This window comes from Motacilla alba, chromosome 2, assembly GCF_015832195.1.
Source record: "Motacilla alba alba isolate MOTALB_02 chromosome 2, Motacilla_alba_V1.0_pri, whole genome shotgun sequence".
NCBI classification, from domain to species: domain Eukaryota; kingdom Metazoa; phylum Chordata; class Aves; order Passeriformes; family Motacillidae; genus Motacilla; species Motacilla alba.
In genome coordinates, this window is record NC_052017.1 from 43,596,221 (window position 1) to 43,621,936 (window position 25,716).

Genomic DNA, 25,716 nt, shown 5'->3' on the forward strand with positions numbered 1-25,716 from the left:
CACATGATGGCACTGTAATCTTGAGAACTGAAGGGAAGTGTGTGCGCACGTCCACTGTAATTGTTAGATTTTAGCTCGATGACCTAATTACTTAGGTCACTAAATACACTGGAATTCTTTTATACGCTTATTTATTTTAAAAACCACTAATGTAAATCATCTAGGATCAGTGTGAATTGTCTGAGATACTGCTTTTCCCATTGGTAAAAGTAAACAAAACCAAATGTAATGACAACCAAAATAGCATAATTATTATTAGATTATTAATGATAAGCAGTTAAGAGCACTGGAGTTATCTTGATGGTTATTTGATTATGCTGGTTTTTAGTCCATTTGTAAAACCCCTAGTTCTATCCTGCCTGTTCTTTCAGTGTTATGAAGAGGAATTTATTTTCCTTTTTCATTCTTCTGGGCTATTCTGTAAAATAAGGGTATGGAGTTGGGGAAGGATCAAGAAGTCTAACAAAAAAGTCAACCAACTTTAATGATGGTATAATACAAAGTATTATTACAGTTATTGGCAGAGTCCTTAACTGAATGTACCAGCAGTACAACCAAATACTGTGTTTTCAATTGTCTCCTTGAATGTGGATCACAGTTCATTGCTGTCGCTGAAATATGACTTGTTTTCAGGAGCTGAAGTGTGATCCCTTTCCAGTGAAGTGATGGAAACTCTTGATAAGCTGTTGAACCGCTGGGCCACCAACCTCAGTTCCACCTCTTTCCTCTGGAAGCTGCTTGTTGCTTAGAAAGACCCGTGAGTAGAGGTCCATGCTGTAGAAGGATCAGGGCAGTTTAGACCTGCCTCTCAGAAGGCTTGTCAGTGTGCCCGCGCACGTTTGGTTGTTGTGCTTTGCTCCTGAAGGGCTGACAAAGAGGCATCACTGTGTCTGGCATCAAAGCCCTCCAGAGAAAGCAGTTTCCTAAAGGCAAGGTGTTTTTAAGACCTAGTGAAAGTTCTTCTCAAGAGCAGAATAAAATATAAAACAGTTTTCATAAACGTATTCTATGAGTAAAAAAAAAAAAAAAACCAACAAAAAAACCAAAAACAAAAACAAAAAAAATACACGCCTGACTAGAAGGCATGTATTTGTCATTATGCTGATATATTTACCCATTTTAAAAGCATGTACAAAGTCCAGAAATTGATGCACAGGGCCTTAAAGAAGAATATGCACCTGAAAATCTTGTAAATGAGATGAGAAAGTGTGGTATACTTCTGTTACACTTCCCATGTGGATGTAGTTCCAAAGTGGAACTTAATATGACAAAATAAATAACACAAAACAAGTGGTTTGATAAGTAAAGGTTTCCCTGTTTCACTTCCTGCTTTCACAAGCACTTTCCACTGTAAAATTTCTTTGAAACTTCTTGAAACATTTGGTTCTTTGAAAATATTATTTAAAAGGCTGTGTAGTGAAGCTGGGAAACAGAAATGCCCTTCTGGATAGGAACAGCAAGCAAAATATTCACTTTTTATTTCCTGTCTCCAAAGTTGTCCAATGCCATATGTCCTAGAGGAAACATAAGAACTGCTAAGTGGAGAAATTGGCCCAAATTAATTAATACTATGATTATGGTATGTTCTTAATAACCTGAGTAGCCCAATATTTATTTCATGTTTTCTAAGTGTTCCCATGCTTTACAGGTTCTGAGCTTTATGGAGAATCAGTCATATTTAACCATCATTCTTACTAATTGTGGAAATTTTGCTCCTTGTAAAACTCCTAAATGGCAAAAAAACCCATTGTCACAGCCCCCCAAATGATACCAGCTTCTGAAACAAAAGAGAAATGGTCTATGCCCTTGACTCTGTAGAACAGGGAATATTTTACTTATTCAGATGTTTTGTTAACTTAAATGTTTATAACATACACTTATCTCTAAAAACATCTGTGTCAATCCAGTTCAGAAATCATTTTCACATCTGTTTCACCGCTGTTGTGGTGATAGCCATTATGCCTGCATCCATTTTTTAAAAGTTTTTCTCTTATGTAGGCTACAAAAAAGGCAAGCAAAATCACTGCACTAAAAAACTAAAACACTCTTGACTCACCCTCCGCATTTGATCCAATCTGGTTAAAGCTCCGTATGAAAATACTTTATTTTTAAAATACTGTCACTACACTGATTTTCTGATCAGCTATAGGACATTAGTTTTTTAATGATAGTTCAATTATATTATTTTTAGCATGAGTAGCATATAAGAGCAGATAAGTAAAAGAGACCCTTCAGAAGTATGAAACTCGAAGTCACTCAGGTATTAGCCCCTAGCAGTTAGAACTATTATGAGAAAGATCCAAGTGGTTGGGACTCAACCATACACAAAGGAAAATATACCATGAAATATCAGAGTCCATTCTAAGTGTGTGAAATTTTCCATTCTATGCTATACGACAGACCTTAGTAATTTAGCATTATTTACAGAGACAGACAACCAGACTAGTAAAAAATATGACTGAGTTTAAATGAGTGAGGTATCTTGTGTGATGCACAAAGTCAAGAGATGTTTCCAAAGAACCAGTGTAACTTTATAACCTCTAGTTCACTTCAGAAAATCTGTTAGCCTGCTAGCTCCGGCCCCCAGTCAGGTAATTTGCTACATCCTTTTCATATACTTACAAATACCCAAGTCTGTGAGCAAATGCAAACTTTGGTGAATCTGTATTCTGTGATTTTTTTTTTCAGCTGCCTTAGAGACAGTATCCAGGAGAGATTCAGCAGGCTTTCATCATAGATTTGATCTCACAAGAGTAAATTCCATTTTTTCGCTTAGGCGCAACTTATAATGCAGCAGAAACTTCTTGTTCTCCAGTAGATTGTGTGTAGGTGGAGCTTGCTCGTTCCGCTGTGTCAGCATAGAAAACAGGACAGTATTTAGACAAGTGGACTGCAATCTGCTTTCGGAAAAAGCTGCAAAGATATTTCCTAAATTTTTCTCCAGCGAAGGCATAGATTACAGGGTTGATACAACAATGGATCATTGAGATTGTTTCTGTCACTTGGATTGCTTTGTGCAGTTGACCATTTGCTTCACAAGTAGAGATGGAAAATGCACCTTGAAAATCACGCAAGAGAATGCAAATGTTGTATGGTGCCCAGAAAAAAAAGTAGATAATCATGATGATGAAAATAAGTCTGACTGCTTTATGTTTCTTCTCATTCCTACATTGCAGTAATGTCTTTATAATTCGTGTGTAGCTGCAGATCATGATTAACATTGGAATAAGAAGTCCCAGAATGTTCATTTTTAAAGTGAGGAATTGCTTCCATGTATTTCTCTGCTCTGATGGATAATGAGCACTGCAAGTATAGCCTGAACTTTCCTTCTGAGTTTTGTGAAATACTACCCCAGGGACAGAAATAAGAATAGCGACAGCCCAAGTGACAACGCTGGTGAGGATGCCGTAGGTAACTGTCCTGGCTTTCAAAGCAAACACGGCGTGCACTATGGCCAGGTACCTGTCCAGGGTCAGCAGGATTATGAAGAAGATGCCACTGTAGAAGCCAAGGAGGTAGACACCTGACAGAATTCGACAGAGCGCCTCCCCAAAAATCCAGTCGTGAACTGCATAATAAGCCCAAAAAGGTAGGGAAAATACAAAGAGCAGATCAGAAATTGCCAAGTTGAGCAGGTAGATGTCAGTCATACTCTTCAGCCTCTTGTATTTTACCAGGATAAGGACAACAAGCATGTTGCCTGTCAGGCCAAATATCACCACTAAAGAATAAAGAGGTGGCAAAAATTTTGCTGCAAAGTGCTTTTCCTCAGTTGCAGGGCAAGGTGTGGAATCACTGTAGTCAAATTCTGTTGTTAGGGGCCAGTCAGTGTAGTCTGTGGTTTCATTTCCCATGGTGTATTTGTCTGGAAAGGACAACAAAAAAGACATTAAACTAGAGGAATCTCCAAGCTTTGCAGTGAAGAGAATGCAACATGCTGATGTTCTCATTTGAAATGAGTTTTGCTGATGAGCACACAAGCATTACAATGTCAAGAGAATGAAATTGCAGAGCTCCCACGAAACCCACATATACATCTGGGAAGTCACACTGCTTCATGTTGGAAGTGTGCAGTGTATCATTTCCCACGTGTACATTGTCATGTGCATTTTTCCTTCTCAGTAGAGGTCGTCAGCTGCCTGGCTAAACCAGAAACAGAGGAATGGTGGATTGAATCTGAGCCATGGCTACTTTTCATTTAGGCACTCTGTGAGGGACTGGCCTTCCCTTGCTAGGAGACAGGGCCTGGGAGGTGAGTGTGCAGCAGAGCCGTAAAAGCCATCAGGCAAATTCTGCTACACACTGGGAGCAGAGAAAAGCTGTGACTGTGATATCAGCCCCCCCAATCTCCAAAGCCTCCCCTTTTCCCAAGTCCCTGGTAGGACTGTGAGCCAGATGCAGAAGCACAGGTGTGTTTTACTTGATCTCTGAAAAGCTTAGGACAACTGTCTTCTCACAGACCCCCAGAGAATACAGATGAATTCCTGTGTGTCCCATGAGAATCTGGGCAGAGGGTTTTGTGAAGTGTCAGAGGGACCAAAAGTGCTCCCTGGTCACTTAGTGAGGAAATGCAATCGATGCCTTTGGTAGCCACTCAGAGAGAGCTACTTGCTGTCTGATTAAAGGGCTGCTCTGTCTTCCTGTGCCATCATGACTTCTTTTATCAGACACTTCATGACAGACAGGTGGCATGGTGTTAGTTTTGAAATCAGCCTGTTCCTGGAAATGTCATGCCTGTTCTTAGACAAAGGCAACAGAGTGCTCCTGATGTAGAAGAGTTCAGGCAGTGTGTCTGGCCCAGGTTGCTGTGTGATCCCTGAATGCTCATGCCCCAGTGTTCTCTCCTTTCCTGAATGCACTTTTTTCAGTGGTGTGGTCTGCCCTGTGTGATTGCAGGCATCTTTTGCAGAGACCACAGTCTCAAAACCTCCACCATTTCATTCTGTCTGCACTTGAGCTCTGCAAGTCTAAATGTCACTGAAGAAACTCAGCCCATGGCTGGAGTGACTGAGAGACAGGCTCTGCTTTCTGGTACAAGCTCATAGTGGTCCATTCTGACTTAGAGCTTGTTAAATCTCCAAAGCATCTCTTTGTGCTTGTAGATAAAACCCCTCATGAGAATAGACTATTTACTGCTGTATATATAAATTGCTTAAAATGACAGTGTCCTTAATCTGTGTCAAAGTGGTTGACTTAGCTAAACCTAAGATGAGGTCTTGAGGAAGGGGCTATTTGCTAGGTCTGTGAGCTTAAAAATGAGGTTCTGCTGCCAGCTCCTGATGGAGATTCTTATGCTGCACAGTGCAGATATGCATCTGCTCCAAAAGAGGAAGTTTTGTTGGAGCAAAATCTGCACCTTGTGCAAAAAGAAATGCTACTTTTGCAAAATGTTTTTATGCTCCTTCCCCCAGTTTTTGAGTCTGGCTACCAGCTGTGCTCCTAAGAATAATAAGAACAACAACATCGATGGTCAGACATTACTTTTGTATGTTGAGTACAGTGTAAAGTTTTCTTTTGGAGAATGAGGGGTAAGAGAATATTAGTGTCGTGGTTTGAGAGGAAATGAGTTTTTGGGAGGTGGTAGTAGTCAAACCAATAGGTGCCCAGATGTAGATATTGGCACCTGGTTTGACCATTGAGGATATGGATTCGCCTCTGAGAACACAGGGGTTAAAAGCGAGAGCTCATAAGATTTTAGCTCTTTTGGTTCTGGTGGATGGAAGAGTTCAGACCTCCCCTGCCCAGCCTCGGGCTGGGTGGGGGAGGGGAAGGGCCATGCGGCCGGGGGAGGTAGGCCGGAGCCATGGGCCGGAGACGAGAGGCGATGGCTTGAATAAGAGTGAGTTCCCTATAGAGACGGAGGGGTGGAGGAACTTAGAGAAGCAGTGGGCAGCCCCCCCCCCCCCTCCTCGGGAGAGAGAGAGTGAGAGAGAGGTGCCAGTACTATCTTGAACTTGATAGCACCGGCCGGGCCGAGGAAGAGAAGTGGGGGGGGGGCAATGGAAACCGTGCCCAATGAAGAGTGCTGAGAGTGTGGGAGTTCAAGCTGAGCAGAAACTGTGATTTTAACCCTTCTGCGGAAGGTGGAAACCTGGCAAATGCTGATCCTCCGGGAGTCGAAGGAGAGAGAGACGGATGAGAGGAAATATAAAAGGTGAGAGAGCGGTGCAAGTGAAGACCGACGGAGAGAAGCTGAGGAAATCCTAGGTGGAGGAGATGACAGAGTGGCTTTTGGCTGGACTCTTTCTTGTATAGCCATGAGCAGAATCTTTCCTGTAATACAGAGACTGCATTTTAGGGGGAGGCGGCGCCAAAGAAGTGATGGTGAGACCCCTCGGCCCCAGGGGGTGAAATATTGGGGGGGACTGGTGTCCCGAACAGGAGGAGGCGGCGCCAAGGAGTGACGTGAGCGGAGACGACAGGTGATGAGTAATGGTGAGACCCCTCGGCCCCAGGGGGTGAAATATTGGGGGGGACTGGTGTCCCAAAACAGTGAGAGACTGTCGTTCTCTTCTGGAACTGGGCATTCTTGAAAGGGAAACCCTAAAAGCAGCTCTGGTCCATGTGCAGTGGTGAGAGCACTGAACATGGAAGGAAGAAGTCACGACGTGCAGTTGTTGAGTGACGGGGATTGGCCTGTGGCACAAGGGGGGGCTCTTCTCTCCTTGATAAAATGAGAGGTAATTGTCGGAAAAGTAGAGATAGACTGTGTTGATTATTTGAAGAGTGTGATGGACTGGATAAAGAACTGAAGTTTTGTGTCATTCTGTGAAAATTGAGTGGGGGGAGGAGAAATGTTTGACAGGTTTTCCATTCTGCTCTGTGTGTCCATTTTATAATTGTGTACTAATAAAGTTTTTTTTCCTTTTATTTGCAAGTGGAGGCCTGCTTTGCTCTGTCTCTAATCACATCTCACAGCAGACACCAGGAGAAGATAGGTTTTCATAGGAGCACTGGCATTAGGCCAGAGTCAAACCATAACAATTAGCAAATTGTAATTGTTTGGGTCTTAGCTTTGCCCAGATGCAATTTCTTGATGACAAATAAGTGCTGTCAGCCTCTTCAAAGACATTCTTTTAGGAAATTCTGGCAATCTGTGAAACAGTTTTTTTCTATAGTCATTCTATGTAGTTGTTACATTGCAGCAGTTATGGTTTTGTTGGTAAAGGAAGTGGCTGTGGCTCTATCTGTTGTCAGTAAATATCTTGATTTCAAAGTAGCTAAGGGTTTATATTTCTTAAATACTTTCAGCAACACTTTTTTTGAAAAAGTGAGTTTGGTCTAAAACATTAAATTTACTTCAAAACATTATGAGACTCAGGCATTACCCAAGTAAATATCTAAGATTTCCTTCAGCTAGACTTGCTAGATCCATGTTGTATGCCCTGACAGTACATCCCTGCACATAGCTGAGTGTCCTCATTTAGAATGTGTCAGTCAGCCATGCTGTATACTGGGATTATGGGATGAGTGACAGACCCAGCACTCCCTGTCTTGTTCATTTTGCACCTGTGGGATGGTCATGCATAAATATGGGTATGAAAAACAACTAAGTCATGAACCCAGAGTGGGATTTTATGAGTAGGCGATTGATAGGATTCATAGCAAAATTCTGCCTTGATATTACTGTGATAATTCTTTTTGTGACAGACCTTACTTCCTGTTAACTGTTATCTCAATGCCTTCTCTCTTTTTCCTCTGCCTTCCTGGAATGACTACCACATCTTCCCTGCATCTTATCTTCTTCCTTACAACCCTTTTTGCATGCTTAATATATGGCTTCCCCGTTGAGCAGTTGCTTCTGCTAACCAAGCCCCATTCCTCTAGCCTAGCCTTTGCTTCATAAGTCTCTCTGCAAAAGTATTTACTACTCTGAATTGAGTATAGTATCCAGCACATGCTGACAATGGAGACTAAAAATACTAATTTGGAATTCAGAGAAAAGAACTATAAGCAGGTTTGTGCTTTAGCCTATAATCTTGATGTTCTAGGAGACACTGGCTACAGATTGGAATATTTCACTGGGTTAATCAGTTCACTAACTAGAGTAGGTTGTTCACCTAATTAGAGAGATCTGACTGGGCTTATGTTTCCTGATCATTAAAAATACCCCAAAAGGTAGTCAACAAAGATCTCTGAAGAAACGATATTTTTAAAAAAAAGTTCTATATAATTTTGAGTACAGTTTAGATAAATGCAATATTTACAGAAACCTGCAATCTGCTATACGAATTCTGTTTCTCTGCTTGAGAAGAGTAGCAGTCCTGCATTTTTTAAAAGAAAGGCTCACCACAGAAAAGCTGAGTAAACTGGTATCCCTGATTCATGCTGAGTTTCAGATCACAGCTTTCTGTGCTTTAAGAGGCAAAGATTTTATTAAAGTGAGTTTCAGTTCATTTGCATAGTTCCATAAAATAGTAATAATTTTAAGGCTGTGGCAAATGGAGGTAAAGTGCTAAGTGTAAAGTCCTGCACGTAAACAGGATCCAATGAGTCAGTTTCTAAAATACAACACTAGTTTTACTGTAGTCGTCCTATGAGAAGCATAAGTACCCTTAAATAACTCAACATTCAAACAACTGTTTTGTTTTGAAGTAACAGTTTTAAAATCCATATTTCCATCTTTGCACATCGTTTCCAGAGACAAAATTAGGGAGGCATACTCCATTATGTTTCTTACTCAGATCAGTCACTAGAGATTTATTTCTTTTCCTACCTGGAAGCTCTGCTCAAATCACTCTTCTCACTCAAATCACTCTTCTCACTCAAAATCACTCTTCTAGTGATTTTGTCCTTTAAAGCTAGTGTATTCCATTTAACATATGTAATGCATTTTGCCGGTATGATTTTTAAAGATGAGTACACTGGAGGATTCCACTAGTATGTTTCACTTCAGACATCGTACTACCTATGCAGCTACTAAATGTAAAAAGAAATAAAAGAGGCAAAGATGACTTACCATGTATCTTATGGTGCAGGTGATGTCTTGTATTATTACAATATGAGTAATGCTAAAATGACTTGTCCGTCACAAAAAGAAGGTCAAAAACACGTCTTCCTGTGTGAAGAAGGATGTACCAATTTGAAAACTTCAAGCAAAAAAAACTATTCTCATTAAAAAAAATAAAAATGAAGGAGCAGTTCTCTGGTTCTCTTTTTTCTAAAAATGGGTCATCAGATGTTACTTTTCTAACTCTTGAGACGTGCAGATATGTTGAAATTCTAGAGGATCCTCCTAGGAGTTGAAGTTTCACAACCCAGCACTATAGTTTTAGAAAAACGGTTTATATAATTATTTTATCTTTTTCTTTTAGCTAACCTGTTTGAATCAAGAACAGTTTACATGCGGTTCATCCCTTTACATTTTTAAGTCATTACATTTCTTTTATGTTTTTCTGCCCTTTAAGAAAATGTGGAGCCTTTGAATAAAGTTTATGCTTCTATTCAGAATTACCTGCACTTTCTGTTGTCTTGCTCTGAGTTGCAGTCCTTATATTTCAGGATAGTTGATCAATCCTATTTTTCTTTCACCTTGTCCTCTGGACTATGTTTTTTATTTTAATCCCTCTCGTAAGACTATGACTTAGTCTGTGTACTGAGTCTGATCTTTTAAAACAACACTGTTACTTATGTTTTGGAATTAAACTTTAGAAAAGCCTGATAAAAATCTGATCTCTTATCAATTTCCTTCCTCCTATCTGATTCCTCTGACTTTTAAACTGAAGCTGCACTGTGAGCAGATTTCTAGATCCTTCCTGGACATCAAAAAATGACAAAAGAAGTAGGAAAAATGCAGAAAGCAAGAAAGGGGATGGTGCCTGACCACATGCCAGAGAACCCCTTAGAGAGAGCCCCTGAGAAGATACCTGGTGAAGTACTACCCCCTGCCTCTCCTTGACATTTCTTGGTAGCATTCTGGAGATCACATCCCATCAGTGAAGCCACTAAAGGGATGCCTTTTCTGCACTCACTCCTTGGTATCCTTAAAAGATTTTAAAACAAAAGCACAATGGTGTCTTTCTTTGGATGCTGCCATTTCTTAACAGAAGCTAAGGGAATCACGGCTTCTGAGTTATCCCTCAGATCTGTGGGGAGACAGTAAAGAGTGAAAAGCTCACTCTCTTTTCCTTGTCAACCCTTCTTTGCATGAGAGACTAACTTTTATTCCATAGTACAAATGAATTCTTCTCTTCCTTTTCTAATCAGCTGTTCCAATGAGCTCTTTAAAGGCTGGAGTCTCAGGATCAAAATTAAAGTACGTTCACCCCACCATGCTTGATGGACTGACTATATTAGACCCCCTGCACATTCAGTGGAAATAGCTGCTTCTAATACTGTTTCCACTACACTTAAGACAAGTTCCCAATTACTGCCTAACTTTCCTGGATTAAAAATTCTGTTTTCATACTGAATGCTTATAATTCTGCAACAAGGTATTGTCTCAAATGACTTTTTCAATATATAATTTCTAAACAATCTACATACTAAAATTAATAGATATTTTAAGTATCTCTTCATGAAGACTGCATTGATTGATGTGTGTTACTTAACCCACTGGAGACTCTAAACCCTTACATGATTTCACACTACAGGGGAAACAGTCTCAAATCTGTTGCCGGACTTGCCTGTTTTTCATCAAGCCTTTTAATTCTGAAATATGCTCCTGCAAAACTTGCCTGCAGCATTTTGACTAACAAGAACAACTACCACTACTGCTTTAAACTGAGACCTGTGGTAGGCTGGTCTTCAGAAATAGTCCCGTGTTCCCTCAGACTCATTTGCTTTATTAATATGTTTGATTTTGTTGATTATAGCTTTTAGTTCCCATAGCTCAGTCTGGTCAGCAAGCACAGTGTGACATGTTATTTACTGATGAAGAATATTGCACACCAACAGAGGGCCTCTGCCACTCACGGTTGAAACAGCTAAATAAGGGGAATGCACTTGCTTTGCTCACCAGCTGCATCTTACAGCTGGCTGAGAAAATCTCCAGAGAGTGTGAATTACGATGGCACTTGGCAGCCCAAGTACTGGGTTGTGTGACTTTGTTGTCAGCACCTGCAGGATATCTACAATTAGCTCTGCCCCAGCTGCAGATAAGCAGAGCTGCTGGGAGGCCAGATTTGGTCAGGTCTTGCAGGAGGCTGTAGGTAAGCCCAATCCCCTTGTGCTGTCTGTGGGGCATTGGGTGATGTGCTGTTCATCAGTGCTGTTAGGACAAGATCTTTCCTACAGGAATTGGTCTCCCATCCAGTCTGAAATTTCAGCACACTAATCTGGGGCTGATCATCTTAATGCTGTCTCACCTTCTCTTCTCTGCTGCCTCCATCCTGTGTGTGTGTGTGAACACAGGTATGGACAATGCAAGCAACACATCCTTTGTTGCAAGTCAGTTTTTTCTCAGTTTTTCTCAATCCCTTGCCAAGCATTTCTTTGAATAAATGCACTGCTGCTTTTCATGAATGCCAGTGGATTTTAAGGCTCTTTACCTAAGCTGAACCTTATCATTTTACCAAGAAACTGAAGCTATTGTTCAATAACAAAAGCAATGATTCAGTGGGTTGATATTGCTTTGAATTTTACCTATCATGGTTTTCATTCAGAGATGAGTCAGAGTTATGTTTAGTGGTGTTGATGCTCCTTCCCTCCATAAAGATATCCCTGGAATGGAAGTGAGCTACATTCCCCATCTGTGGTGCTGAAGCTCATGTACTCAGCAAGTGTGCAGCCATGTACACTGTCAAGCCAAGCTGTGTTTGTCAATCTTTCCTATCCAATGTTTGATTATATGATTCATCTTTACAGCAATCAGCCCATCACACTGAAGTGTCTGGATCTGAGTGGCATGGCACTCCCAGAGGAGATGCTGTAATTTATGTGAGATTTACACCGGTACCAAACTGGCTGCTAGGACACATACCAAAACCTCACATACCCCTGTGATACACAAGTGTCATCAGGTATAATTATGGTTACAGAAACTTGAAAATTCAACTAACGGTTTCCATTCAAGTTATTGCAAACTTGCGCCACCTGAAGAAGAAAGGCTGGGGGGAAGAAGGAACGCTGGGGCAGAATGACAAATGCTTTTCTTAGGTATACACAGTGTGATAGAGAACAACAGTCTTATTAAAAGTCTATTGCTACAGCAAAGATTAATTCTTTTCATCTGGAGAGGAGGTCAAATGAAGACAAGTGAACATGAAGTAGATGAATCTTGTTATTTGTTCTATTCACAACATCTGTGTCCAAACTAAGTTAGTATTAGCATGTATTTTATTTCATCAGTAACAAATGTCTTCAAATGTCTTAAAGAGGCTGAATAAAAACATCCCGTTCAAACTACTTTATTGCTTAGACTATTTTTCCTTATCAGCCTTTTCTTTCAGGCTCTCAAGTTCTGGTGACTCATCATTTGAGCCACCATCACAATCACACCCACTCTCAACATCTGTGAGATGTATTCTTTTGAGGAGAACAGGGGAAAAGCATGAGGTACCACACCCTAAGATTTCTATCTTAGAGACTGGTGAAAAAAAACCAAAACACTTCACACATACATGTAAAAGAAGATGGGTTACAAAACCAAATTCTGGAAGACACAAGCATTTCTAAAGTTGATGAACATTTCTTCACATTGCTGTTTATTGTCAATGACATCAAAGGCTGGGGGCTTTTTCACCTATTATTTTTATGCTGTTTGTTTCTTCATTGTAAATTTGGCACATATGTCATTATACATTGCAGCACATCCTATCTCTTATTGCCATGGTATTATTTTTGTTTTGGCTTTCTCCAAGCTGCTCTTACTGAACAATGTTTACTTATGCAGTGAGGAGGAGAGCGTTGCTTCCTTCTTCTATTTTTATCCATGTTTGTGATGTATGTTCTACCAATTTGTAGATAAAGGGTTGTCATTATACAATAGATTTTACTTTTAGGCCACAGTTATGCAATTCACAAAATTTAATCTCTCAGAATCAAATTTTTAAATACACCTTTAATCCACACACTTTAATTTTTTTTCAGGTAAATTTATAGTATATAAATTCTAGGTCTAGAGTTTGGTGTTTTGGAGCTATCTCATCTGTGCATTGGATATGCTCCTCCTGTGTGGTATTCACATTCTCTGAATCTGAGAGAAGCAGAGAAGAGAATGATCAAAACAATTCTTATCTCCTTTGCTGCTCCTGTGTTGTGCCAAAGTAGAATGCAATATGGAGACTGTTTACCCAAAGTGATGGTGTTTTGTTTCCTTGGCCTGTCAGGGCCAAGCGCTTGTCCAGACTGTTGGTCAGCAGACAGTCAGGATATTTTGTTCAGTTGAGTGCTTGTTCAGTCTCAGTTTAGATGCAGTGTACTATAGTATAAAATAACATAGTATAATAAAGTAATTAATTAGCCTTCTGATATCATGGAGTCTTGCTCATCATTCCTCCCGCCAATCGGACGAAATTTCACCGATATATCTGTAACTTCTGGGCCTTTTATCAAGCAGGCTGGGAAAATCCCGCACCTAATTTCTTCCCAGCGAAAACTAAGTCACACAAAGGGTGAACAGAGTCTGATGACAAAGTATATGCCAGTAAGGCAATAAAGTAGCTTGAGAGAGTTAAAAATTCACTGAAGTATAGTGCAGGATAAATAACAGAACTTAGGAAAAATTAAGGAAAAACCAAACATGCAAGAACCAAAATCTATAACCTGAGAAGTAAGAACAGGAGGACGCTATAATTTAGGCTGCAAAGAAAATGAAACTGTTGATAAAGGCAAAGAGGTTTGCTTAGTCATTAATGGAGTTAAATACCTGCCTACAGACTATGATTGCCTCTTACAAAACCCCCTTCTTCAAAGGGCATGCAGGGTGAAGGAAGTGTGCACTCCCTTAAATGGAGATCAGAGAATACATAGCCAAGGACTTCAGCTTTAGGTTGGTATATATGTGGGAAATGTCAATCTTTTATTCTTCAAAGTGAATAAAAATGATCACCTGGCATTTTGGAGGTGTGCTAGCTTTGTGAATTCATGATCTAGCACCCATCTCTGCCCAGATTTAAAATAAAAAAAATATCTAAACTGCATGTGTGAATCGGCTTCTTGCACATCAGGTGAAAGAATCCATGCTCAGCACAGCATCAGCCCCTAGAAACCAGAAAGTACTTTTGAGAGTCAAAGGTTAGATATAGTCTGTAATTGTCCATACCTTAAATTCGTGTCCCTGCAAGGTATGTCCAGATGGCTCTTTTATTTCCATCCATTTGGTTTGCATTCCATTCAAAAAGTCTGGTATCAGGATAGGTCGTGTTGTATGGGTAGCGTCCTACTGGCACAACCCTATATACAGTTCTGGAGAGCTGAGCGTCACTTGGAGGTTTGTGCAGTTTTGCATATTGGCCTGTGTTTCTAAAAGTGCTGCCCTCCTCACTCTCAGTCAGTGCTGGGGTCCCCCCTTCCCAGGATCAGTCATTCCAGACTTCAAACATTCAAACCAACATTGCTCTCACTGTCACCAAATGTACAAAACACATTGGCAGTGACACAAACTTTGAAAGCCTTTTTTTTTAAATCCCCCTGTTCAATTTTTTTGATAAAGTACAGCTCCTAGTAGGCAAGTGTCACCAAAATACGTGTACAAAGCATATTGCACCCCAATAGCCTGGTTGCTATAGATATTCTAAATGTACCAGAATTTTCCAGTTTGGTTTTTTTCCTCTTTTAGCTTAAATTTTTTATTACTTTATTAGGGAGTAATGCTTCTGAGGCCCCAGTGACCACACTAAACACTTCCTAGTGAAGGGCAGTAAGTATCAGCAGTTAAAAACAGCAGCAAAATTAAATTTCAAAATGAGCAGTATCTGCCTGTTGTGCCATTTAACATGGTCAGTGTCATGTTATTCTCCTGGCACTTCCTTTGTTTCTAATTAACTGCAATAAGATGCCATGTAAATTTGTCCTTATATTCTTTGTATTTATCCCTCCTGTAATTTTCACTGGAAGGAGAGATGAGATGTTTATTTTGGAGCTTCATAAATGTAAGTCTCTCTTATCATGCAGGGGCATGTCGCAGTGCAAAGCTGCAATGAAGAATCAAGGATTATCTTGCTTGGGCGCATAACAATAGCCCAATAATAACATTTAAGTTTAGTTTATTTGTGCTCCTACAGCACAAAATAGAAGATTGAAATCGGATTAAAAAAAAAAAAAAAAGAGGAGGGAGGATTAGTTATAGAATATTGCTTATCCTGTGGTGGATAGATAAGAAAAGTGTACAGGGGAGAGAAGGAGGTGTGGATCATAGGCTGAAAAAAAAGGAATGGGCACAATAAAACAGGGAGAATGGCAGGGTGAAGCAGAAGAATATTTCCATATTGAGGTTTGAGGGCTTAATTTCCTTACACATAAAACTTCAGACAACAGGCACACTGCTTGTCTGTGATCACTCTATATGGTGCAAGGAGATCTAAAATTTGCTGCAGAGAGTATGGAGAATCCTGGTTTTATCCCAATATTAATACAGTGACATCTTTTATTGCCCTCTTTTATTGCCACTCTTTCCCTATTTATAACACACACAACCCTATTTCTCCAAATCTCACTAATTTAAAATCTGTGGCCCCAGATTTTTCCAAAGCTATTGTAGGTCACTCTTCTCAAGTTTGCTGATGGATAAAGCTGTGCCAGCTGCATAAGCTTCTGGACTGGGCAGACAGTTCTGTGTTTGCTTGGTTTGCAGTGTGGTATTGCAAGTGCCCATTTGTCTTTTTCTCATCTCCACTCTGAGAGCAGAGCCAATGTCCTTTTGCTTACAGAAGAGAACACGGGCCACAGGGTATACTCAGATTTTCAGACACTGATTTTATTAATTTCATTGCATTAACATGAAAATAGGAAGAAATTTTATTCCAACAAGAGAAGGATTTATAGTTCAACACAGCAGTAGAAATATCACCATTACAGTCAGATTTGTATTGCACGGAACCAATTTGTGCTTTAAAATTACAAAGGTGCTTTCACATTGTTTCAGTAAAGAAAGTAGAAAAGAAAGAAAAACTATTATTTTTAAGCCAGAAAGTTTACTGTGAGGATAGTTTTTGGTCTTTTGTGTAGTCTATCTGTGGCTATTAGCCTCACAAGGTTACAATAGCTGATGGGATAAAAGCTAACAAACAGAAGCAGTGCCCAGGCATTTTAAGGCAAGAGGAAGAAGAGTATTTGCACCACCTAGATTAAGGCATCTGATACCCAAATTAAGAGGCTGACATTTTCAGGTTCCTTCCACAGTTGGACAGTTAATCTTCCCCTGAGACTAAATCCCATGACTGCTTCTGGCTCAGGCACTTCTTATTCTCTACTGACCACTGAGGGACCTTGAAGAGATTTGCTGTTAATTCAGGCATCTACATCACATGCCTGACCTTAAGTAGCATGGAATTCCCTCTAGTGTCCTTGCTAGAGGTTAGTTGAACCTGCCCCTCCAGATTTCCATGAGCAAGTCCTTATGCTCACGAGCTGTGCCTTTCCAAGCAAATGGGGAAAAAACCAGAAGGACAGCTCACTTGCATAGGAGTGCTCACCTGCACTTCTTTATAGCTTGAAGTAGGAAATTGTCTGCTATGCTCCTTTTTCCTCTTCTTTGCTAACCACATGCCCCAAGAATTCCCTTCTTTTACAGGGAAGCTCTCAATAGTGGAATAAATATATGGCCATTGTACACCAGTAGGCCAATGGTCTCGAGTCTTCAATCACCATGCAGTTCTCATTGAGGCACCAGTTGGCAAGAGGCACTCTTCTGCTGGGAAGGCAGGAAGGTATGCCTTGTCTGGAATTGGCTGATTTTGCAGTACCAAGGCCGCTGTCTTCCTAGAAGTGTGTCCCAAAAGTCAGAGTTGCTGTGTATGTGAAGAGCATGTTTTTCCCATGCAGGAGCCTAACCTGACACACCAGTGTCACGTGTTGCTGTGCAGACTCTTCTTCTGCACATGATTTACCTGTCCAGAACTAGGGAGGCCTGCTCTCTGTACTGTGTTCACATCCTTCAGAGGGTCCTGATATTTTGCTCATACAGAAACTTGCATAGCACATACCAAGATAATTTTCATTCAGGTCTTGCAGATCTTTGCGGAAGGGCCTTTATTGGTTTCATTTTGTTTTGGTTCTTTTTTATTTGTTGGAGGGATATGACTTGTAAGAAACAAGCTCACACTTTTTAGGAGTGCATCATTGTCTTGTCGTACAGTCAATAAACTTGGTGTGTGCAGTTGCTTGAAGAATTGCACCCACAAAAATCACAGTGTTGCTAATTAAAACCACACTTTGGAAAAAGTCAGCAACTGAATGGTGATATGGCAGACATAAAATTAAAAAGCAAAAACCAAAATGCTATAACTTTGTTATAGCTGTTAAAGGATTATGTTTAAAAATGACTGCACTTTTAGCAAAACAGAAAAATTCTTGGGTTGAATGGTCCCAGTAAGATCTTGTGATCTTATTACCCCTCAGACTTTTCAATATTGTATTCCTCTCTCAATAAACCTCAGTGGATAGATTTTTGTAAAAAAGCATGATCATATTTGTCTGGACCCTATTTAAATCTTGATGTAACCCAGGATGCCGTAAGGATGTGCCACTCCTTGAGGCAAAGCAAGTGATGCAAAATTTGCTAACTTATGTTCTGATGTATTTTTACAGTCCAGTAGAGACGTCATGCTCTGCGGTGGATTGTGTGAATGTGGAATTGACTCTTTCCAACTTTTCACGATAAAGACTTGGACATTTTTTGCAAAAGTGAGGTGCAACATGCTTTCGGAAAAAGGTATAAAGATATGCCCTAAATTTTTCTCCAACAAATACATAAATCACGGGATTGATGCAACAGTGGATCATTGAGATTGTTTCTGTCACTTGAATTGATTTCTCCAGTTGACCTTTAAGTTCACAATTTGGGATGAAAAGTGAATTTTGAAATGCATGCAGAAAAGAAGAAATATGGAATGGTGTCCAGAAGATGAAGTAAAAAATCATGATTACAAAAATAAGTCTGACTGCCTTCTGTTTTTTCTCATTCTTAGATCTCAATAATGTTTTTAGAATTTGTGAGTAACTGAAAATCATGATGAGCATTGGAACAATAAGTCCCAGAATGTTCATCTTTAAAATAAAAGAGTACTTCCAATTTATTGTGGAATCACTTGGATAATGAGAACTGCAAGTATAGTCTGAACTTTCCTTTTGAGTTTTGTGAAATACTACCCCAGGGACAGAAGCCAAAACAGCAACAGCCCAAGTGACAACGCTGGTGAGGATGCCGTAGGTAACTGTCCTGGCTTTCAAAGCAAACACGGCGTGCACTATGGCCAGGTACCTGTCCAGGGTCAGCAGGATTATGAAGAAGATGCCACTGTAGAAGCCAAGGAGGTAGACACCTGACAGAATTCGACAGAGCGCCTCCCCAAAAATCCAGTCGTGAACTGCATAATAAGCCCAAAAAGGTAGGGAAAATACAAAGAGCAGATCAGAAATTGCCAAGTTGAGCAGGTAGATGTCAGTCATACTCTTCAGCCTCTTGTATTTTACCAGGATAAGGACAACAAGCATGTTGCCTGTCAGGCCAAATATCACCACTAAAGAATAAAGAGGTGGCAAAAATTTTGCTGCAAAGTGCTTTTCCTCAGTTCCCATGCATGGTGTTGAATCGCCATAGTCAAATTCTGTTGTTAGGGGCCAGTCAGTGTAGTCTGTGGTTTCATTTCCCATGGTGTATTGGTCTGGAAAGGAATAAAAGACTATTAAACTAGAGGAATCTCCAAGCTTTGCAGTGAAGAGAATGCAACGTGCTGATGTTCTCATTTGAAATGAGTTTTGCTGATGAGCACACAAGCATTACAGTGTCAAGGTGTGAAAGAGTGAAATTGCAATGCTCCTAGGAAAACCATCCATATGTCTGGGGAGTCACACTGGTGCATGTTACAAGTGTGTCATTTCCCACGTGTATATTGTCATGTGCATTTTTCCTCCTCAGCTGAGCCTGTTAGTTGCCTGACCCAGGGGGAGAGTATGGATGAATTTGATGAATTGTGGGTAGTTTGGGCCTCTGTGCTCATCAGTGGCTTTCCAGAGGAGTGTAGAAAGCCGGGAAGGCAGCCTGAGGAGAGCACTGTGCCTGGCATGCAGAGCATAGTCTTGCTTCTCCTTGGGATCTGGCCACCTGCTCATCATGCTGGTCCATCCTGTAGCCTTTACGCACGGAGGACCAGGCACTGGTCAGGTGTAAATGGTGCCTGCAAAGGCACTGTGAAGTGGGTGAAAAACAGCTGACTTCAAGCACTTCTTCAGGTTGCTTCAAGTGAGGTTCTGAGAGCCTTAATGCCTGTGGGAATTAGGACAGTACTAAACATACCTACCTGTGCTATTATGGGTATTGAAGAGTGGAAAGTTGGCAGTGTTGGTCTGGGTTAAAATGGCAAACCCTGGGTCTTTTACAGAGCCTAGGGCATGTGTAGGCAGTGGAAATGTGCTGGTTTCAGATAGCACTGGAATGAAATTGCTGCATGGTCCTGTGGAGAGAACAGACAGACAAAGACCTTAGCAAATGCTGCAAAAGAGTTGCTGTTAGAGTGAACTCTAATACCTGTTTCTGTTGTGGCACCTTCCTGTTAGCTGAAAGGCCTCTCCACTGCTGTTTGGGGATGTAAGGACTTTTGATTCCCTGTTTCAGTAGTTGTTTACAGCCCTTAACCAGGAGCTGCAAAGTTCAGATTGGTAGAGTGTCTTGGAGGGAGCATAAAGGCAAAAGGCAGCGATATGGCTGCAGCTAAGAGTGTGCACTACAGTTCTTCATGTGATGTTGTTCTTCGCCCTTTGTCAGTCAGTGTTTCCAGTAAGGCAACAATGAGGAAGTGCAAGGGTTGAGCAAACACTCTGTCCCTGCTGATTTGGTTTAGGAATGGTTGGAGGGACTGGACTTCCCCTGCAAGAACAGGTCTGGGTGTCAGCCCCTCTGGCTGCCAGTGTCTCCCCTTTTCCCAAGTCCCTGGTAGGACTGTGAGTAGAAGCATAGATTTGTTTAACTTGATCTCTGAAAAGCTCAGGACAACTGTCTTCTCACAGACCCCCAGAGAATACAGACAAATTCCTGTGTGTCCCATGAGAAACTGGGCAGAGGGTTTTGTGAAGTGTCAGAGGAACCAAAAGTGCTCCCTGGTCACTTAGTGAGGAAATGCAATCGATGCCTTTGGTAGCCACTCAGAGAGAGCTACTTGCTGTCTGATTAAAGGGCTGCTCTGTCTTCCTGTGCCATCATGACTTCTTTTATCAGACACTTCATGACAGACAGGTGGCTGCCCATGGCAAGGTGTTAGTTTTGAAATCAGCCTGTTCCTGGAAATGTCATGCCTGTTCTTAGACAAAGGCAACAGAGTGCTCCTGATGTAGAAGAGTTCAGGCAGAGTGTCTGGCCCAGGTTGCTGTGTGATCCCTGAACGCTCATGTCATGCCCCAGTGTTCTCTCCTTTCCTGAATGCACTTTTTTTCAGTGGTGTGGTCTGCCCTGTGTGATTGCAGGCATCTTTTGCAGAGACCACAGTCTCAAAACCTCCACCATTTCATTCTGTCTGCACTTGAGCTCTGCAAGTCTAAATGTCACTGAAGAAACTCAGCCCATGGCTGGAGTGACTGTGAGTCAGACCCCTGCTCTGCTTTTTAGTAGACAGTCAGTTTAATTACATGTTGGGCCACTCAGAGCTGCAGCAGGTGAAATTTTTGAAGTGTCTTAAGCTCATGTCAGCTTATTCAGCTGTTGGAGAGAAGGCTGCTTTCCTGATATATAATTACAGAGCATTCAGGATCCAGAGGACATAGTTTTGATTTGGATTTTTATCTTGGTGGATATATGTATAATACAAATAACCTTCTTGAACAAATTTTGTTTGTGACATGGTAGTAAAACAATTTTTTGTGTGTATATATGCACAAGTAAATATACACATACACACACATATATAGAATCATAGTACTGTAGAATTGTAGAATCATTTAGATCAGAAAAAGCCTCTAAGATCATTGAGTCCAGCCATTACCTTAACACTGAATCATGTCCCTAAGCATCACATCTACACAGCTTTTAAATACCTCTAGGGATGGTCACTCAACCACTTCCCTAGGCAGTCTGTTCCAGAGCTTGATATCCCTTTCAGTGAAGAATTTTTTCCTCATATTTGATCTAAACCTGCCTTGGTGCACTTAGCCTTGTAGAATCTTTATATCTGTATAAAAAGAAAGTCACTTTTATTTTCTTCAAAGTTTGGAACTTATTTTGAGTTTTAACACCAGCAGAAAATAATTGTGGGAGTGACAAAACTAAAGTTAACTGACTCCCTACAGATTTGTCTCCTTCTCTGTCCAAGCCTTGTGTCCTGTGAAGGCTTGACCCCAGCCAGCAGCTAAGGTCCCATCTGGTCATCCCTCTCACTTCCACACAGCAAGATCAGAAATGCTGAAGAAAAGAAACTTGCAGGGTGAAAAAAAACTGAAAAAGAGAATGAAACTGAAAAAACCCTCAAGAGGTAATACAAGGACGAATGCTTGCCATGTTCAACAAGCAGACAGATGCAGTCCTTGAGCAATGCCTACTCTGGAAAAACTTCCCTCTGCCCCTAGTTTTATTCCTGAGTGTGATGTTATATGGCACAGAATATCCTTTTGGTCACTTTGGGTCATCTGTCTCAGCTGTGCTCACAAACCTAAAAGACATCACCCTAAGGGCTGCTGGGAAGAAAAGGAAGTCCATCCCAGTCGGACCAAGTTCACCTTCCCATCACCACAATTTAACTCATGCCCTGTACGATTGACACGGACCCTGGCTAGAAAGACAGCCTGTGCTGTGATTGTTTTATTTACTGGCTCTGACCTGGTAGGAAATCTCACAGTATTTGTATGCTCCTCCTTTTCAAAACAAGCAAAAAATATGAAAATATTTTCTGAGATGCTTTTTTAAAAAATGCTTCTCCTTTGCACACAGGCAGTGTTAATCACAAAGCACTCTAGAAAACTGGCTTGGATAAAAAACTCTATAACTGGTTGCACTTGATTTTAATTTTTTTTTCATTTATCTCTAACCATATTTCCCATTTTCATTTTTGTGCAGAAAGAAGCATCTTCTGCAGAAGTTGTAGCCCTTGACATGATGTCTGGTTTTGGCTCTTAAATTATCTAGGTGTAAACCTTCAGAAATAAGTGTGTTACAGCAAAGAGATCTCCAGGTTTATCTCTGCTCTTGTGCTGTTCAAACATAATTGGAGCAAATCTGATTTGAGAACTTGTATTTAATTTATTTTTATTTAATTTTTTTTTCTGTCCAAAACTACACATGAATATTCAGAAAGTCTTAATTATTTTCATTTTCTGTACTGCATGTGGCCATCAGTGCCCACTGTCCTGACCACAGTCCCACTGTTTCTGTATGCACAGGGTAGTTTTGGTTGCTAACAGAAATTCTGAGTGATTTTTGCAAAAGTAGGCAACATGTCAAGGCTAAGGTAGACATGTAAGAGAAGAACTATCTAATTTATCATATGTTTAATCATGTAAGACTATCTAAATACATGAACAGTCCAATAAGAGGCTACTCTTGTTTCCCCTTGGAGAACTGGTTATGTTCTGAGTTGCCAAGGAAGCTGGATTCTGAGAGGTTTGGCCAAGCAATAGCCCAAATACCAGGACCCTGGAAAAAAAATTCTTGCAAAGAACATTGATTTACATCTTAGATGGGAGCAAATTTGGTTTACTGAATACTTGTAACTTTGTGAGCCCAAATAAACGTAATTTCATTTCTCTAAATGTTAACAAAGCTGCACTTATGGCAACATCAGAGATTCTTGTAATGAGGGTGTAGCCCTGAAACATGTCTTCCCAGATTTCTGTATTTTGGCTGCTTTGAGAGAAGCCTCATTAGCTCTTGAGCCTTAGCTGCTATCTACAGTGTCACTTTAGGCTAGAAAATGTCTAGGTGCTGGTAGGACTATCAGAGATGATATTGCCATGTCATTCAAGCAAAGCAGCTCCTGAGTTGCTGCAGTGACTTATTTAGGGATGACATTTGTCACAGCCTGATGAGTCTGCTGTGCTCTAGAGGTGATTTGGACAAAGTTTCCCCTCAGAAACAAGGACTTGTAGTAACTACAAGTTACAAGAGCATCTGTGCATGAATGGACTTGCTTATCTCAAAACTGAATGACCTTCCCAAAGTTCCCTTCACCTTTTTTCAATTTAAGACGAGATTTCTCTTTTGAAATGTATGAGCGGGTAACACAGTGCTACTGCCCTCACCCTCACTCTCCTTCTTTCACAAATGCCAGCATTTGGCACACAGAAAAAGAAATTGCTTAATGACTTGTAGTCAGCTTAAAAGTATGTGTCAGCAGCATCTAGGGCACTTTTTGAAGACAGAGAAGTGCAACAGCACTGAGTAATACTGAAACTTAAATAACAAAAAGTTATACCACATATTCTGATAGCAGGCCCTGCAAGAGAGGTACCCAATGTTTCCTGCTAACAGCTCTACCTCTTTAACTTTGCCTTTGACTTTCTAGGAGGAGCAAAAGTGCAGAGAAATCTGCGCACAAACACCTGCACTTGCTGGAGAGCAAGCATAAAAGTAAGAACTTTTCCTGAGTTACCAGGAAAGATGAAGGAAAAGATGGAACTGTAAACGAAATACTCTGCGTAAGAATCTAAACTGATAGTTTCCCTCAAAAACAACTTTTCATGTGGTAGTGACCACAGGCTTTCTTTCTAGGATTTGACTGGGCAAAGAGCCCCTTCCAAAATCAAACCTTGCCTGGAAGACTGCTTCCTCTTTTCTAACAGTTGAGCACTAGAAGCATTCAGAATTACTTGCCTCCAACTGATGGGTTTTTTTCAACCCTGCAAAACTTTGAAAATAAAATATATTCTGGGAGGAAAAGAGCAGGCTTAATTCTCTCTGAGCCCTCAGGATTTGATTGTTTACGTTCCCTATCAAAACCAGAAAGACAGTCTGGCAAATATTCTGAGCTTTTCTGCAGTTAAATAGAGTCATTCTATGGGCGTCAAGACAAAAGAAGAGGATGTCTCCTTACCTAAACAAATGTACAGTAAAGGAATATCATAAGCACTGAAAACTAGCATTCTGAGAAGGAGAAATTTGTGACATGTGTTAAGTATCTTCCTCCAAATCATGAGTATATGTATACATAGGCTCTTCTCTTGTGTAAGCTAACTTCTGGGCTAGTATGTGTGTAAGGGGTCTTCTTGCTGTGATTTGGTTTGGGGTTTTTTTCAGTATCGGATAAAACATTGAATTCAGAGTAGTTCAAGCAGCAGTTGTAGTCACAATCATTCTGAGGATGAACTCAAGAACAAAATGGAAGGCTAATAGCTTGGAGTGGAGGTTGCCAGCATATGCCATAAGATCATGTGATGTTCTGTTATTGCCCCAAGGGTGTCTACACTGACAAGTTCAAGCCCCCTGCTCTGTCGCTGTCAGCTGTTCCAGGCAAATTGCAGTGCAATTCTCCCAAGAATGTAAAAAAAAAAAGAAAAAGAATTTGTAGGCTATTGTAGCTTTTTTTGCTAATATACAAGTGGTAAATCTCATTTATCCAAGCAGAGGAGCTCACCTTTTCTTGTGTGTGAGTAGAAAAATTCCAGTATAATACTGATGATTTTTATTCATGTAAAACCTCATTAACAAAAATTGCAATCTGGGTATAAAACCAATACCTCGTTGAGATGTAGCTGAGGTATGGAGTAAAGACTTTCTAATGTGGTGACTCAGAGACATCACATTAAAAAGAGGACCCAAACACAATATCCCTTTAATACATGATAATGAAATAACACTTTTAACAGATTAAATGTTTGAATAATACAGAGAAACCATGTGATAGGATAGGGATGGAGAACACCTGCCAACTGCATCTGACAGAGCAAGATGTGATTTACATATGGAGTATTTCAGTTAAGCATGAAGGATTTCATGTCTGACCAATTTTTATCCTTAGCAGAATGCAACTTAAAGCTATCAATCTCCTGGAACTGCTTCAAAACCAAGACCCATTAAGTTTCTGGTACAAAAACAGATTATAATTTTCTACACCAATTGTCCAGTTGAATTCTCTACTTTTGCATTTAGCCTTATCCCAAGCTCTAGGCTAGTAACAAGACCCAATTGTTCCCAAAGATATTATCTCTGCTGCAATGTCAGAGATAATCTCTGCTGTAATGTCAGCAGATAATATCTGCTACTGTCATTAGGCACAGTAACTCCCCACTTAGTGAATTTCTCCTAAATATACACACCTTTAGATGGAAAGATAAGGAAAAAAAATCAGTTACTCACTGTTTCATCAAGCTGGTCTAACTGTGGGTGCTTCTTCTTTGTGAACGAACATATATCTGAAAATAGGAAACAGCACTTCCTGTGACATGTTGCAAAAGGGGGGTAAGTTTCTTCTCCTCTGAAAAAGCTCAGTTTCCAGGATGAGGTCAGAACTGGTGGATGAAGACTTTATGGGTACCAACTTGTTTTACTCCAGCTGAAACTACTCCATCTCTACAGGGTTAAGACTGGCTGGTTCAATAAAATCCCATTCGCAGGTCAATAAATATTTCTACCTGCTCTGGAAACTTCTAATCTCAATTTACTCTCTTCCAGTTTGAATCCATTGCACCTTGTCCTGT

At 40.5% G+C, this 25,716-nt stretch overlaps 2 protein-coding genes across 5 annotated transcripts; both read right to left on the minus strand.

Annotated features, from left to right (window-relative positions):
* Positions 1-458: 458 nt before the first annotated feature.
* LOC119697802 (C-C chemokine receptor type 5-like) lies at positions 459-14,338 on the minus strand. Of its 4 annotated transcripts, none has more exons than XM_038129083.1 (3): positions 14,204-14,338; positions 8,960-9,058; positions 459-3,865 (listed from the first exon to the last, which is right to left on the minus strand). In XM_038129083.1, exon 3 carries the CDS (start codon positions 3,852-3,854, stop codon positions 2,784-2,786), a length of 1,071 nt encoding a protein of 356 aa, XP_037985011.1. In that variant the 5' UTR covers positions 3,855-3,865; positions 8,960-9,058; positions 14,204-14,338; the 3' UTR covers positions 459-2,783. The 4 variants fall into 4 exon arrangements, with proteins under 4 accessions (XP_037985011.1, XP_037985013.1, XP_037985010.1 ...); XM_038129085.1 differs by lacking the exon at positions 14,204-14,338 and adding an exon at positions 9,455-9,643; XM_038129082.1 differs by lacking the exon at positions 14,204-14,338 and adding an exon at positions 9,455-9,642 and having other exon boundaries at positions 8,960-9,263.
* Positions 14,339-15,879: 1,541 nt separating this feature from the next.
* On the minus strand, positions 15,880-25,488 carry LOC119697801 (C-C chemokine receptor type 5-like). The gene is made up of 3 exons (XM_038129081.1): positions 25,376-25,488; positions 19,401-19,553; positions 15,880-18,764 (listed from the first exon to the last, which is right to left on the minus strand). The coding sequence occupies exon 3, from the start codon at positions 18,751-18,753 to the stop codon at positions 17,683-17,685; it is 1,071 nt and encodes a 356-aa protein (XP_037985009.1). The 5' UTR covers positions 18,754-18,764; positions 19,401-19,553; positions 25,376-25,488; the 3' UTR covers positions 15,880-17,682.
* Between the last annotated feature and the right edge of the window lie 228 nt (positions 25,489-25,716).